This window comes from Porcisia hertigi, chromosome 18, assembly GCF_017918235.1.
Source record: "Porcisia hertigi strain C119 chromosome 18, whole genome shotgun sequence".
Lineage (NCBI taxonomy): Eukaryota > Euglenozoa > Kinetoplastea > Trypanosomatida > Trypanosomatidae > Porcisia > Porcisia hertigi.
In genome coordinates, this window is record NC_090577.1 from 377,619 (window position 1) to 391,689 (window position 14,071).

Sequence of the window (14,071 nt, forward strand, 5' to 3'; positions counted from 1 at the left end):
TCCGCAAGTGTCTTTTTATTGCGATTCCTCACGGCCATGACATCGTACGGGAGTAGCGACGAGGAAAACGAGGACTTTAGCCCCATCCTCCCCTCAGCTGCCGTTGCTGCCTCTGTGGCGAACGGTGCCGCGGATGTCGCCACTTCTACCCGAGCGCCTAGCGACACAGATGCCACCTCGCCAGCGCTAAAGAGGGAAAGGAAAGACGCCAGTGAGGCACACTGCACGACGACCGCGAGCAGCGCCTCCGTACCCCCGGCCACCCTCTCGACCTCCCTGGAGGCACCGCCGCCGCCGCCTCCCGTTGCCACTCTGTCTCAGATATCGTCGTCTGCGGCAGTTGAGGATGCCTCGGCCACGGGAACGCAGAGCTCACTGGAAGTCATATGGGAGCGCTACCGTCGGCAGCAGTTGCCGAGCGCACCTCTCTACGAGCGTAGTTTCCTGCACACTTCCTTGCAAGACGCGCACGATGCCCTCGCCACAGCGTCTGCAGACACATCACCTCTCATGGCGGTGCAGACAGTACACGACATGTGTGTTCATCTCGACTCCCTCGGTGCTCTGATTGCCACAATCGATGCGGCGGGTGTGGTGCGTGTGTGGCGAAAGCTGCCGCGCAGTCTCTTCTTCATCACGGAGCTGGACAAAGTCTTTCCGCCGATTCCCAGCAGCGGCGGCGGCGCTGCTGGGGGCCACGAGCGGCGCACGCGGCACCATTACTGGGCACACGCCTACACGGCGCTTCAAATGCTAGTGTTTGTGCGCGTGGAAGAAGAATGGGAGATGGACCTCGACGACGGCCATGTGCGTCGCACAGAGCTGGACGATGTAAACTCCGTCCCGTCTACACCCGCGGGCAAGACACCGCTGGGCACGGTGCGGGTGCATATGCGTCAAGTGAACCCCATCACACTCACCGTGGAGGAGCGCGACTCCTTCGCGTTCCAGGCTCCAGTGCAGCGAGTCGTCTCCGCCGCGGCAGTGGCAGTGGAGGCAGCGCCTCACCGGCACGATGGCGCTCGGCAGCGCGCGCATAACGGTTGTGCCATCCCAGACGACGCGTGTTGGACCACACCAGTCTCTCTCGCCTACACTCGACAGCCGGTATTTCTCACACACCAGTATGCGCCCCACATCGCCTTCTTTGTAACGTTGCCACCATCGTCGGCAACGTCCGGTTCGACGGGCGGGGGTAGCGGCGTAGTCCTGCGCCCCTGCTTCGCCTCTGCAACGTCGACAGACTGCCGCTCTGATCAAGCCGCTGGCGGTGCTCGTTACTGTGCACCAACCCGGCTCAGCGTAGCGAACGCGGTGGTAGCGTGTGCCCAGCAGGGACTGGGCCTGGAAAGGACCGGCTCGTCTGCCTGCGTTCTGGTGGATGCAGCAGGTATTGTGGACTACTGCACCATCGAACCAGCCGCCGATGCACCGACAAGAGCCACCGACTTCACTTCGACTAGGTCGGGGGGGCTGACCTTGAAAGTGATGGCAGGCCTTGCGGCGGTGCCCCCCACATCGCGTGAAGCGCGCGTGTGGCGCCAGTGGATCCGCTTTGATCGTCGTCAGCACACCGGTTTCTTTAGCCTCATACGAGATTCTCAACAAGCTATCAAGACTCCCAGAGGGGACGAGAACGCAAGACCGGCGGGCGAAGCCGCTGTTGCAGATGTCCAGGTACTGCCGGCAACCGTTCAACTCACACCCGACGGCCAGCACGTGTTGGTGTGGAGCTTTCGGTTTGTACGAGTGGCGGCGAAGTCGATGCAGCCCGCCTCCCGCATTCCCTCCACCGAACGGCGCTATGATGTCACCCTTGAATCTTGCTTGCATCTGCTGGACTTTATGACCGGCATATGCATCGGCAGGTACACCGAGCCCGTCGGCGTCTTCACGACTAGCGAGGACCTTAACTTTCGTGACAGGGAATGGGCGAGTTATATGAGGCTCCGCAGTAGCGCTCTGGCACTGCACCTGCATGTGGAGCCGTCTGCAGCCGCCAAGAACCAGTTCTACGTGATGCTGCCTGAGTTGCCGCTGGAACAGCTCCTTGGCGTCGGAATGGTATCGAGAGGGACGGCAGCGGCGGCGGCAGCGACGACGCAAGTTGCCGGACGAGTGGTGTATGTGTATGAGGTAACCCTCGAGGCATCCGCGTCGTCATTGACCACCCAACAAACCTCTGCAACCGTGCGGCGCTTTCCACACCAACCAGGTGAATGGGAGGCCGTCGTCAGGCGGGGTGCTGATCGCCCATGGCAGGGATCGCACCATGGCGGCAGTGATGCCAGCAAAGCTCAGTGTTGTGGTAGTCTAGCGACACCGCAGGCGGCACTATGGGGTGTGCTGCACCTCCGTTCTCCCAACGAGTACGCCCCAACTCTCCAGGAAGAGAACCGCACACGCAATGAAACCCAGGTCCGTGGGGGAGAGGCGGCTGTGATGCCCACAGGTCTGGCAGTCTGCCGGGCGCCGCTGCTGCTGCTTCGCCGCGCGGTGACCGCGTCACAGGATTTAAAGAATCTGGTCGCCGCCTCTCCCGTTGGGGCTGCCTTGGGGGCAGACGCGCGCAAGCATCTCTTTCTGGCCCCTAGAAGTAATGGCACCCCTTGCGGGCCGGCATCAGGAGAAACGCTGTTGCTCTCCACCAGTGCCGACGTGTCCTCCGCTGCGTTGCTGGTCTATTCCAGCGAACTGCCGTGGGGCAGTGCCGCTTTGGGACGGATGTTGTCCGAGGGTGCGCCGCAACCCACAGAGGAAGAGGGGCGCGGTCTTCAGGAGCGGGCGAAACAGGAGTCTTGGGTCAAGGCGCTGCACAACCTACACCATGGTCGAGACGACGCGTGTGGAACACTCCTGCTGGCCACTGTGGCACCGCAGTCCTCTAGCACCGCAGCAACACCTGGGGGTGTGGGTGAAGCGGCTACCACGAACTCAATGGTCACTGCGGACATGGCGGGTGGCGGCAGCAGCAGCGTTGGTGGAGTACAGGCCGAGACGACAACGACAGAATCGACTGCAACGACCTCAGTGAGGGTCACCGCAGCCAAAAGAGCTATACCCGTAACTGATGAAGAATCTGTGGTGCGTACCTTGCTGAAGGATCTCCTTCCGCCAGTCGACGCATCTTCGACGCCGGTAGCGCTCGTGCACGTGCGGGGCTACGGCTCCATTCGAGTCCATCTGTTCCCTACGATTGCACCACTGGCGACAGAAAACTTCGTGTGTCTGGCACAGCGGCACTACTTCGACCGGCTCACTTTCCATAGGATCATTCCAGCAGCGATTGTGCAGGGTGGGTGCCCCCGTGGCGATGGGACCGGAGGCGAGAGCGCCTTCGCTGGTGGGGCACCGTTCCGCGACGAAGGCCTGACGCTCTTTCCTTTTTTTTCTCACACGACAAACCCGCTGTGCTGCTGGTTGTGCATGGCTAATGCGGGGCCCAACACCAACGGGTCGCAGTTCTTTTTCACTGTGCCGGGCGGTGAGGCGATGCCATGGCTAAACGGGCACCATACTGTCTTTGGTTACGCCTGTGAGGGGCTTGACGTGGTGCGCGCCATGAGTATGGCTGCGCGTGACGAAGAAGACAAGCCGCTCTCGCCCATCGTTATTGAGCGAGTGGATGTCCTGTCCGCCTAGAATGCGCGCCAACAACTCATTCAAGGTGATGAAAAGATGCCCCCGCACCAAATATCATGGCGCCTGTATGTAAGCATGTCTGTGTGCGTGTGCGTGTGTGTGTGTGTGTGTGTGTGTGTGTGCCATCGTATCTGCATGTCTCAGTGAATAAAGAGAAGAGAGGGCCAGGTGTGCCGCTGTGAGCGCCTACCTGGTGTCAGGTGATACCCATCGAGCGTAATGACGGATCACACACAGGCGAAGAGAAGCGAAGGTCGTCATTCAACGCGAAGAGCACCACAAAGCAAATACATATGCAATATATATAGACGAAAGAGGAACGAGAGCAACAACAACTCCCCCCTCCCCTCCCGCCCCAAACCCCCTCACGTGTTGCGGTGGCATTACGGATTTGAGTGAACATGCAAGAGTGTAGCACTTCATGTCCTCTGTTCTCCTCCCTTTCCGTGACGTTGATTCTCGCTGCTGTGACGTTGTTACCTCTACTCGGTCCCACCTTTCTGCCACACACACACACACACACACACCGATTTATCCACCCAATGCACCTCTTTTCTGCTCTTCCAGGAATTCATTCAACCTGCGCTGAAAAGTAGTGAATACATCCACACACGAACTCGCCTCATCCCATTGCTTTCTTTTTTTTTTGTTTGTTTGTTTGTTGTTGTTGTTGTTCCACGCTGGCACTCTTTTTTTTTTTGGAAGGCCTCAGTTTGAGCCTCAACGGGAAGAAAAAAAAAAGTCCTCCCCTGCCCCTCCCCCCACCCCCCCCCACCGTCAGATTTGCACATGCACCCATCCAACATGCGGAGAGAGAGAGCGACTGTGCCGATGAAGCGGCAGCTGCTAAAGATCATCATATTGGGCGACAGTGGCGTCGGTAAAACATCACTCATGCATCAGTACGTGAACCACATGTTTGACAACCGCTACAAAGCAACCATTGGCGCAGACTTTCTTTCGAAGGACATAGAGGTGAACGGGCGCGTCGTGACCCTCCAAATCTGGGACACAGCCGGGCAGGAACGTTTCCAGTCGCTCGGCTCTGCATTCTACCGCGGTGCAGATGCCTGTATTCTTGTCTTTGACGTGACACAGCAGGATTCGTTTGCGCACGTTGGCTCATGGCTTGAGGAGTTTAGCATCCAAGCGGGCCGCCGTGATAGCGTGTTGGTGGGCAACAAGACAGACCTCGAGGATCGGCGCCAGGTTTCCAATAAGACAGTGCAGGCGTGGTGTGCAAAGCAGAACGCAGAGGCCGCAAATGCCAACAACAGCGCCGGCGCAGGTGATGGTTCCACTCCCGAAATGAAGTATTTCGAGGCGTCTGCGAAGGAGAACGCCGGCGTTGAGGACGCCTTTATTGCGGTGGCGCAACTGGCACTGGCCAAGAAGGCGACAATCGAAGAGTCGGCGCCCATGCCACAGACGGTCAACCTGAGCCAAGCCCAGCCCGTGCAGGCAAGCAGCTCCTCCACTTGCAGCTGCTAGGACGGAGCAAACATTACAATGTGGAGGATAGCAGATGGAGAAGAATAAAAATGGGCTCTTCTACCCCACAGGTCGGGGCACATGGACAGACGTGCTCTATGTATAGGTGGCTGATAAAAACAGAGAAAGGGGGTCTACGTGAAGATATCTGTGTATAGGCAAATCTACATATATATATATATATATATGTCTGCCTGTGTGTGCGGAGATAAGGGGGGGAGGGGGATTAATCCACCAATGGTCCCTCGCCTCCTCATCCCCACCCCCCACCCCCTGTGCAACACATATTCAATATCCCTTCCGCCAACCTGGCAAATCCCTCTTGTGTAAGAGGTGCGGCATTGCTGATTATCTTTTTCTTTCGGGAGGGGGGGAGCGATCGTTAGTAATAAAAATCACATGTAGCTCCGTGCGTGATTGCGAGTGACGGCTATTGCTGTTGTTGTTATTTTTTTTTTTGGGGGGGGGGGGGGGAGGGGAGCGGCGGCGGGGTGCCACTTTCTTTCATCTGCGTAATATATTTGTATATATATATATATATTTCTGTATATGTGTGTGTATATATTTGAGTTGCATCGTTGGCCCGATCGCCCGTATTTCCGCTGTTTGTGTTTCTTCATTTTTTTGCTCTACTTTGGACTGTCGTATTCACACACGTACACATTTTTTATTTTCCTCATTGATCTCCGCCCTCACCGCCACCACCCCCCCCCCTAACGTTCACCCTACCCCTGTCCCACCCCTCAAGTTAGAGAAAATGCCTGTGATGCAAACCCACGACCCAACACACACGTAACACACACACACACACACAGCACTACCTGATATTTCTATGCATATTCGAGAAGAAAGAGACCACAAAAGGAAAAAAAGGTTGATGTGCAGCCCCCTACTCCTCCCTCCACCTTTGTGTCGAACTGTATGTATGCGTCTCTGTGTCGGGGGAAGGGAGGGGGGGGGGGGCATCACTTGAGAACTGAGTCGTTGGTGCGATGTCTGCGTCCCTCCCTCTCCTCTCTCTCCTGCGCAACCACACCACACACAAACCACCACCTTCCCCCCCCCCCCTTCTTCCTCTCCGTCACACATATGATCACACGCACACGACAACGACGACCCACGCTTTGAAGAAGTGCTATGATTAGGAGTGAAGCCAACGCTGATTGACTGCCACACGGTCTTGGTGCTCTCCCCCCCCCACCCCTCTTCGGTTTGCATCCTGTTGGTTCATATGGCATAAGGGATGGCTTCAGCGTACACATCTCCTCTCCCATCCGCCTAGCCCCTCCTAAAAAAAAATAAAAATTCTCTCTCTGCTTACTACAAACGCATGTATATATATGTATTGATATACATATATATTTATTTATATATATATAAATCGCCTTCTTCTGTACGGAAAGAGGCGTCAAGGGCGCAATAAATCACAGCTGCACAAGGGGATCTCCCCACATCATTTCCTACTCACACGCACACACGCAGCCTCACTCAAGCGTTCCTGCCTTGCTGCCTGACTCTCACCCTACCTGACGCAAACGGAGATCAATCTAAAACATTTGTCAGCCGCCCTAGCTTTCTTTTTTGACAACGCCTGTTTTCTGTTCGCGTGTGGTTACTCTTTTTCTCTGCCCACAGTCTTGGATAATCTGTTCTGCGCATCCCCCCCCCTCCCTCCCTCCCCCCCCCTCTACTTCGAATAATGTTCCAGTATGAAGACCTCGTGTGGCTCATCAGCTTCCCGCTGGTGTGCGCCATTATGTTGTGGTTCTCGCTGGACCTCGCTGTGCTGGTGCGAGTTGGTGGTGGCCGACGAAGACGTGCCAACGCGCGTTGCACAATTGAGCGGCTCATTATGAACAGCCCCGTTTTGACGACCGCGTCTGCAATGCATCCATCGCCTCTCGCCCCTACCCCTTCCACCAATCGCCCCTCTCAACGAGTGGGCGGCAGTGTCTCGCAAGAGCACACGGATGCGAAGGAGTGTAGTAGCAGCTCCGGCAATGGAGGACACGGAGAGCAGCACCGGGCGCCATCTCTAGGAAGTGCTAGCGCCCCTACCACAGGCACAACCTCCCGTTATCAAGAGCGCATACGCCACGTGGTAGTCCCTGCAGCACTTCGCATCGCCACGCGGGCGGTGGTGCGCCGCGCGGTTGTCGTCGTCGTCGGCGACTTCGCGCGATCACCGCGGATGCAGTACCACGCGGCGAGTCTAGCGCGCAGCGGCCTCTTTGACGAGGTGCTGTTGGTTGGTCTCGCTTATGGTAACCAGCTCAGCGAGGATCTCCTGGCGAGTGGGGAACCACAACCCGAGCGCTTCGTCACATGGGATGACTCAGAAAAGCCGAAAGGGGTTGGTTATGTGAAGTACGATGTGCAGGCTCGGCTTGAATCACCAGAACTTCAACCGGGATGCGGCTGCGTTGTGTCGACACGATACTTGGCAACCCCACCCTTGCCACCAGAGTGGCTTCAGACGGTGTTTCCCTTGCTCTCCTTGCACTGGGCAGTCTGCACCGCCTACCGCGTCGTGGCGCTCACAATTCTTTTCGTAGTTCAAACCATGCGCGCCACCGCAACCCGCATCAACGAGCATGGACAGCTCTTAGTAACGGACCTCGTCCTCATCCAGACGCCGCCAGCAGTGCCCTTTGTGCCCTTGCTCAAGTTCCTTGTCTGCCCCTTGGTGTTCGTGTACAACATGCTGCTCTACTACGGCGTGGTCGTTCCAGCCGCCTGGATGAACCCCGGTGCCATGCGGGACGTGCGACAGCAATGCCGCTTGCAGTCCCTGCGCTTCACTGCTGCAGCGAAACCATCAGCCGACGATCAACGCCGTCACTTTGGAATCTCGCGTGGTCTTGCTCACGCCTCTCTCTGGGGAACGCGCCGCTGGGTGTTCTACCCCGCCATCGTGGTGGACTGGCACAACCTCGGCCACACAATTCTCGAGCAGAACCACCGGCCCAACACCGCGGTGGCTCTCTACAAACTGTTCGAGATGAGCATGTGCACCGGTCACGTCAATGTGACGGTGAGTCACGCAATGCGCCGCACTCTGGAGCGTGCGTACCCTAGGCTGAGGCGCCCGTCCGTTCACGATGTGACTGCACAACCGCAACCGCGTAATGGGGCCCCTAAAACCCCCTCGTCAAGTTTACAGGCCGATGGTGCAGTGTCAGTAACAGTAGCCTCGCCCAGAGCAGTGACGGTTCTGTACGACGTAGCGCCATCCTTTTTCCGACCTGCGCAGCGCAGTCGGTGTGTGCGGGAGGTGTTGGAGCGTCTGCTGTCGCGCCCCCACGCTACTATTCGGTCGCCCCTTGACGCGTCTGCCCCCAGCATCCCGAACGGCACCGACGACAGCGCCGCCTACTCCCTCGTAAGCAAGGCAGATTTAGAGGAGATGGGGTGGGGCATCGCGGGGCCACCGGCTTGGGTGTTCACAGACGCTGCAACGAAACCGGAAGCCATCCCCTCTACCGGGACCTCGTCTGCCACACCAGCGCTGTTGGCGGCGTTGCCTCGGCGGGGAGTCATGGTGGTCGGATCGACCAGCTGGACAGAGGACGATGATTACTCGGTGCTCATACAGGCCCTTCAGCGGCTGGACCACCGTCTCCGCCATGAAATCAACTATGCAGGAAACAAGAACAGCAATGGCTTTGGCGCTGGCAGCGGTGGGCCGGCGGACCTGTGGGTGCTGATCACTGGAAAAGGAGCGGCCCGGGAGCGCTTTGAGGATGCCGTGCGCGCGGCCAAGCTGTCGTCGCATGTTGTGGTGAGCACCTACTACGCGCAGTCTTACCAAGAGTACAGCTTTCTGCTGGGTGCTGCCGACGTCGGTTTCTGTCTGCACTTCTCCTCCAGCGGATTGGATTTACCCATGAAGGGTGTAGATATGGTTGGGGCAGGGCTTCCAATCATTGCGTTGGAATATCCCGCTATAGGTGAGCTCATTGGCAGTGTGACACGGGTGCTGGCGACGCAGGTGGTGCAGCCGCACAGCTGTGCAACGGATGCTCAGGGATTCCCACGGGTCACCGGTGATCACGCGGTGACTGCGCAGCCATCCCTGCAAGAGTGTGAGCGAGGCTGGTTGTTCCGCAATAGCGCCGATCTTGAACACCTGCTGTCTAGCTTTGTGGGCCTCTCGTCTACCAGCGAGAGCGTCAGCGACGGCGCTAGCAGTCTTTTACGCGCGCCGCCAACGCCACTGTCGGTGATGAAGCGACGCGCCAATGATGCACGGCTGCGTGGGAGCACGTGGGAAGAAAACTGGAGGCAAGTGCTCCTGCCTGTGCTGAAGCAGGTGGTGTAGCAATGCCTTGATACACCCATACCCCTCTACACTGAAAAATGGAGGAGAGCTTAATCAGCAGAAAACCGCGATGTTTTGTTGTTGTTATCATTGCTGTGCGGAGGAGAGGGAGGGGAAGAAAGAGAGGGAGAGAAAGACTGCGGTGATGGGTGACGCTAATGTACACGGAGAGTAAACATTCAGCAACACCCTTTAAAAAAAAAAGTCTCCATCCCCTTCGCATGCCCGTCGGCATTTTAGGTTTTCCTCTGGGCTCTTCTTGTCCACTAATAATGAAGCTAAACTCCATGTGAGGATTATGCTTCTGAGCGAGCTGATGTGATTGACATGAAGATCGATTCTCTTGCGGTGAGAGCGGTGCGCGTGTGCGGGGTGTGTGAGTGCACTACTTTCCTTGCTGTGACCCTTTCTCTTGGTAGGGCACTCCCCCCCACCCCACCCCCACCCCAACGCTAAAGCCCCCCCCCCTGTTTTGGCCTACCCCTGGCGCCAGCCGATGCACAACCCACACACACACACACACACAGGGGACCATCGTAATTAACCCCTTCGAAATCAAAGAAGATCAGCTCTGTACTTAGTAGCATCTGTGCCTCCTCTCTCTCTCACTGCCCTCCTGAGGGCATCACTTGCCAGACCCTCCTCCTCCTCCTCATACACACACGCACGAAGAAAATAAAAACACTGGAATCCTACACGGCAAAATACACGTGTACACCTTTATTGGAACGCGTGGAAACAGGCAATCGAGTCGACAGGTCCGTATAGGAAGGGGAGGGGAGGGGGGGGCTGCATGCACGTATTATCCTCGATCTCTGGCCGTGTACCCCTCACCGTCTCTTGCACCTGCGCTCCTCTACACGGTGCTGTCTTTGCATCCATGAGCATCACTCCTCCTCCATCACCGTCTCCTTGACCTGCTCTGCTTGCCCCCTCCCCCTCCCTTTCTTTTTTCTCTGTGATGGAAACGGACTGAACAGCGGTCGCGATCGCACGAGCGAAGGAAGCAACACCCCAATGTCCATGTCCGCGGGTACGCGGTATGTCACCGCCACAGCATCTCCGCCACACTTTTTCTCAGCCCCTTGGTATCGCTCACATCTGTCGTGGATCAATACGACACTGCGAAGTCGATGTAGTGGCAGATCGTGCGCACTTCTTCATCAAAAGTGCCTCACCTCCTCCATGGCGTCAGCAACACCACAGCGCTTTGAATCCACGCACACACAGCGAGACTGGAACCCTGAGGAGAGCGAATCAAGCGCTGCCCAGGAATCTGCTGCTGCTGTGAGAGCAGCCCAGGCCGCCTACCACAACGAGCACACGAGTCATGAAGGAGCAAGACTGAACGCTGCTGCGCCGCCGGCGCCTGCAGCAGCCCACCCCTACTTTGTGCGTGCCTACCGGGCACGTTTGATGCGTGGCACTTACACCTCCATACGTGAGTTGACGCGCGCCGCCTACGCCCCGGCCCCGCTGAACGTGCTTACAGACTTGCTGCAGCTTTCGGTGAACCACAGCCCTCGCCACACCGAACTCTCATCCAGCTCCTCCTTGGTGACCTCGTCGCCTGCCGCCCCCCCATCCCTCGCTCAGTCGTGTGCCCAAAAGGCGCTGAGCAGGGCACGCGACGTCCATCACATACTCCAGTTAGCACTGACAGAAGCACAAGATACGGTGCTCACAGCTCAGACACTAGGCGACAGTACAAGCCACGTGGCCATGAGAGAGCTGCTCGCCCAGCTGGAGACGCTTGCGAACGCCATGGATGCCTGTGTGCGTGCACCTCCACCCACCACATCAGCTCAGTTTCCTGTCAACACCCCAGTTCCACTGTCGACATCACCTACGTGGACAATGCCGGTCGCCACTCACGCTTCACTACTGCACGGGCTGCTGCGACTCGCCGGCGTCACCGGGGCTCATCTACAAGCCCTTGCCGCCCTAAACGACCTCCTCTCGCTGCAGGAGCGGGAGCTTCCTCACGTCTCCGCACGTAACAATAGGAGTGAGCACCGCCATGACTACGGCGAAGAGAGCGGGGACGGAGACGGAGATGGCGATACCTTCAGCCTGGACGACGCCCTCGTACTTGTCGATGCGGCCGCACAGCAGCATGTCGAACCCGTCACGGCGCAGGACCACTTGTGTGCCATGCAGGCGTGTGCCAAGGAGCACAATCGAGACTTTGCCACGGCCCTCAGTCTCTACCGCCGCTTCCTGCAGCACGCCGAGGCGGGCCGCTTTACCGCCACACCGAATGAATTAGCCTCCGCACTGGTCGCTCTCGCCCACAGCAGCCGCACGACAACGGACTTCACTGAACTACGAGCGCTGCTTGTAGAGAGTGAGGCAGCAGCGGTCGTCCCAGTGAGTGTGCCCTTGTACACGGCCCTCATAGGCGCAGCGAGCCGCGCGGTCGAAGAGCCACAGCGCATGACCTTTGCCCTGCACATGTATCGCCGTCTACGAGATGGGGGGCTGGCACTGACAGCGGACACATACGCTGCGCTGATTGCATGTTGCGCCTCGACCCGTGAACCGACACATGCATTCGCTTTTTACCACGAGGCGCGGCAGGTGTGCGGCACAGAGAGCCTTACCCCTCAAGTGTACACAAACCTGCTGTTGTCCTATACGTCTGCGGGTTTTGGTGCCGATGCGCGCAAGACACTCGACGTACTGGTGGAAGCCGGCGCCCCGCTCTCGCGCGCCAGCTTCCATGCCGTTCTCGCCGGCTCCGTGACCGTGCGGGAAGCGCAGGCGGTCGTCAAACTCATGACGGAGCGCTACCACATCGCCCCAACACCACACACCTACGCCTACGTCACTCAAGCCGTGGCCAAGTCGCCGTCAGGGGCCTCGATGGCGCTTCAACTTTTCGACATTCACGAAGACGTGATGCAGTCACTCGCACACATGGCAGACCCAACAGAGCGCTTGCATCTTGAGGACGATGGCAACAAGGAGCAGATCGCCGGCAGGCAGGCGATGAGCACCTCAGCGAACGGGGTGGCACTGGAGCCGTTACTGCTGGAGCGTTATCCGCTGTACGTGCGGGCGCTGGAGCAAGCCCTCATGCATCTGCGCGTGGATCCCAGCATGGACAGCCGCCTGAAGCCGTATCTGATGCCGCTCATCCGAGTAGCCCAACAACGCATGAACGCCTTTACTGGAATGTCGCCGCAGTCTCCAACACGTGTCCCCCAGAAGGAGCGACTCTGCATCGCCGTTCTGGCGGCCGACGTGCTCGCCAACTTAGACGAGTGGGTTCTGCCATTCATCTCACATTACTCCGTCCTCGTGATTCCGTACTCGGCTCTGGTGTCGCTGCAGCGTGGTGGTGGGCGGCGCGTCGATGGCGTCATGCCGAAAGGTGTCCAGGCTGGTCTCTATGACGCCGTTTGGCAGGAAACAGCAGGAGGGCGGGAATGGGACGCCGTGGTAGAACACCGTCGGCGTCGCCTTGCGCGTTTTCTGGAGCAATACAAGGCCGTGATTCACCTCATGTCACTGGAAGAAGAGCTGCGCTGGAGTCGCGAGACACGCCGATACGGAATCGGGGTGACCGATCTTTTTGCGCGTGCAGCCGCCACAGCGCTGCATCTCGCGCGGTGTGACAATCATAACAGCAGCGTGTACGCACAGCACCACAATGCCGCTGTTGTGCTGGTGTCTGCTAGCTACGACAGATGCGGCAAGTACGTAGTGACGCCGAAGCAAGCGGAAGGCGCGCCTGGGCTAAGGAAAGCCCTACGTCGCGTGTCGTATCACAACCCACGAACGAACCCTAACTGGGTCCCCCCCACCCTAGCCATCGCGCCGCAGGAAAAGGAGGGAAAGAATGAAGGGGACGGCAAGCAGCATGCGCCAGTCATGTCCGCGGGTGCGACAGACCAAACGGGCATCAAGGGAGAAGAGGAGGAATTAAGGAAGCCGCGGCAGAAAAGTGGCCCAACAGCCTCGTATGGCTCTGCACTCGAGACCGATGCTGCCTGGCAACTCTACCGGAGCTCCCTTCTGCTGGCGTCCGCTCAAGAACACGAGGTGGTGTTGAGTGAGAGCGACCGCAGCGTGACAAACCTGAATAACAGCGAAGGTGTCCCGTGTAAAATTGCGATGGAAGAAGGAGAGGGGGCGCTGCATCCGCCACTCAGCCAGTACTCGCCAAAAGCGTCGTCGTTTGGCTCCCTCCTGCCTCTCTCAGGCCCATCCACCAGTGCACACGCCGAAGACAACCTCGACGCACACCTCCTCATGTCGCTCTTGAATGACTGATATTGGGAAGAAAAAAAACTCTCCTGCGGTGACTAGAGAGTCTATGTGCCGAGGTCTTTGTGTGTGTGTCTGTCTGCAGATCGCTTGCCAACCCGCCCCGGATATCTCACTCCCTATATCCCCCCTCTCCATCCCATCCCATCCCATCGTCTCCATTCGATGTGGTCGGTGTTTGGGTGTCTGTAAATGGAGAGAGCATGCCCGCCCCCTGCACACCCTGACACGCACACACGTCCGTACATTGTAAAGGCCGCATCGTTTAAAAAAAAAGGGGGGAAATCGTGAGAAGCGAAACACAAAAATAAATATATGATATGAAGATCACTTGCACACTCACCA

General features: G+C 57.9%; 4 protein-coding genes across 4 annotated transcripts; all 4 read left to right on the forward strand.

Annotated features, from left to right (window-relative positions):
* Window positions 1–36: 36 nt before the first annotated feature.
* JKF63_06574 (uncharacterized protein) lies at window positions 37–3,642 on the forward strand (the record flags this gene model as incomplete). Its single annotated transcript, XM_067902523.1, has 1 exon — window positions 37–3,642. The coding sequence occupies one exon, from the start codon at window positions 37–39 to the stop codon at window positions 3,640–3,642; it is 3,606 nt and encodes a 1,201-aa protein (XP_067757940.1).
* Window positions 3,643–4,473: 831 nt separating this feature from the next.
* JKF63_06575 (uncharacterized protein) lies at window positions 4,474–5,133 on the forward strand (the record flags this gene model as incomplete). The annotated part of the gene is made up of 1 exon (XM_067902524.1): window positions 4,474–5,133. One exon carries the CDS (start codon window positions 4,474–4,476, stop codon window positions 5,131–5,133), a length of 660 nt encoding a protein of 219 aa, XP_067757941.1.
* Window positions 5,134–6,832: 1,699 nt separating this feature from the next.
* On the forward strand, window positions 6,833–9,454 carry JKF63_06576 (uncharacterized protein; the record flags this gene model as incomplete). Its single annotated transcript, XM_067902525.1, has 1 exon — window positions 6,833–9,454. The coding sequence occupies one exon, from the start codon at window positions 6,833–6,835 to the stop codon at window positions 9,452–9,454; it is 2,622 nt and encodes an 873-aa protein (XP_067757942.1).
* Window positions 9,455–10,471: 1,017 nt separating this feature from the next.
* Window positions 10,472–13,732, forward strand: JKF63_06577 (uncharacterized protein; the record flags this gene model as incomplete). The annotated part of the gene is made up of 1 exon (XM_067902526.1): window positions 10,472–13,732. The coding sequence occupies one exon, from the start codon at window positions 10,472–10,474 to the stop codon at window positions 13,730–13,732; it is 3,261 nt and encodes a 1,086-aa protein (XP_067757943.1).
* Between the last annotated feature and the right edge of the window lie 339 nt (window positions 13,733–14,071).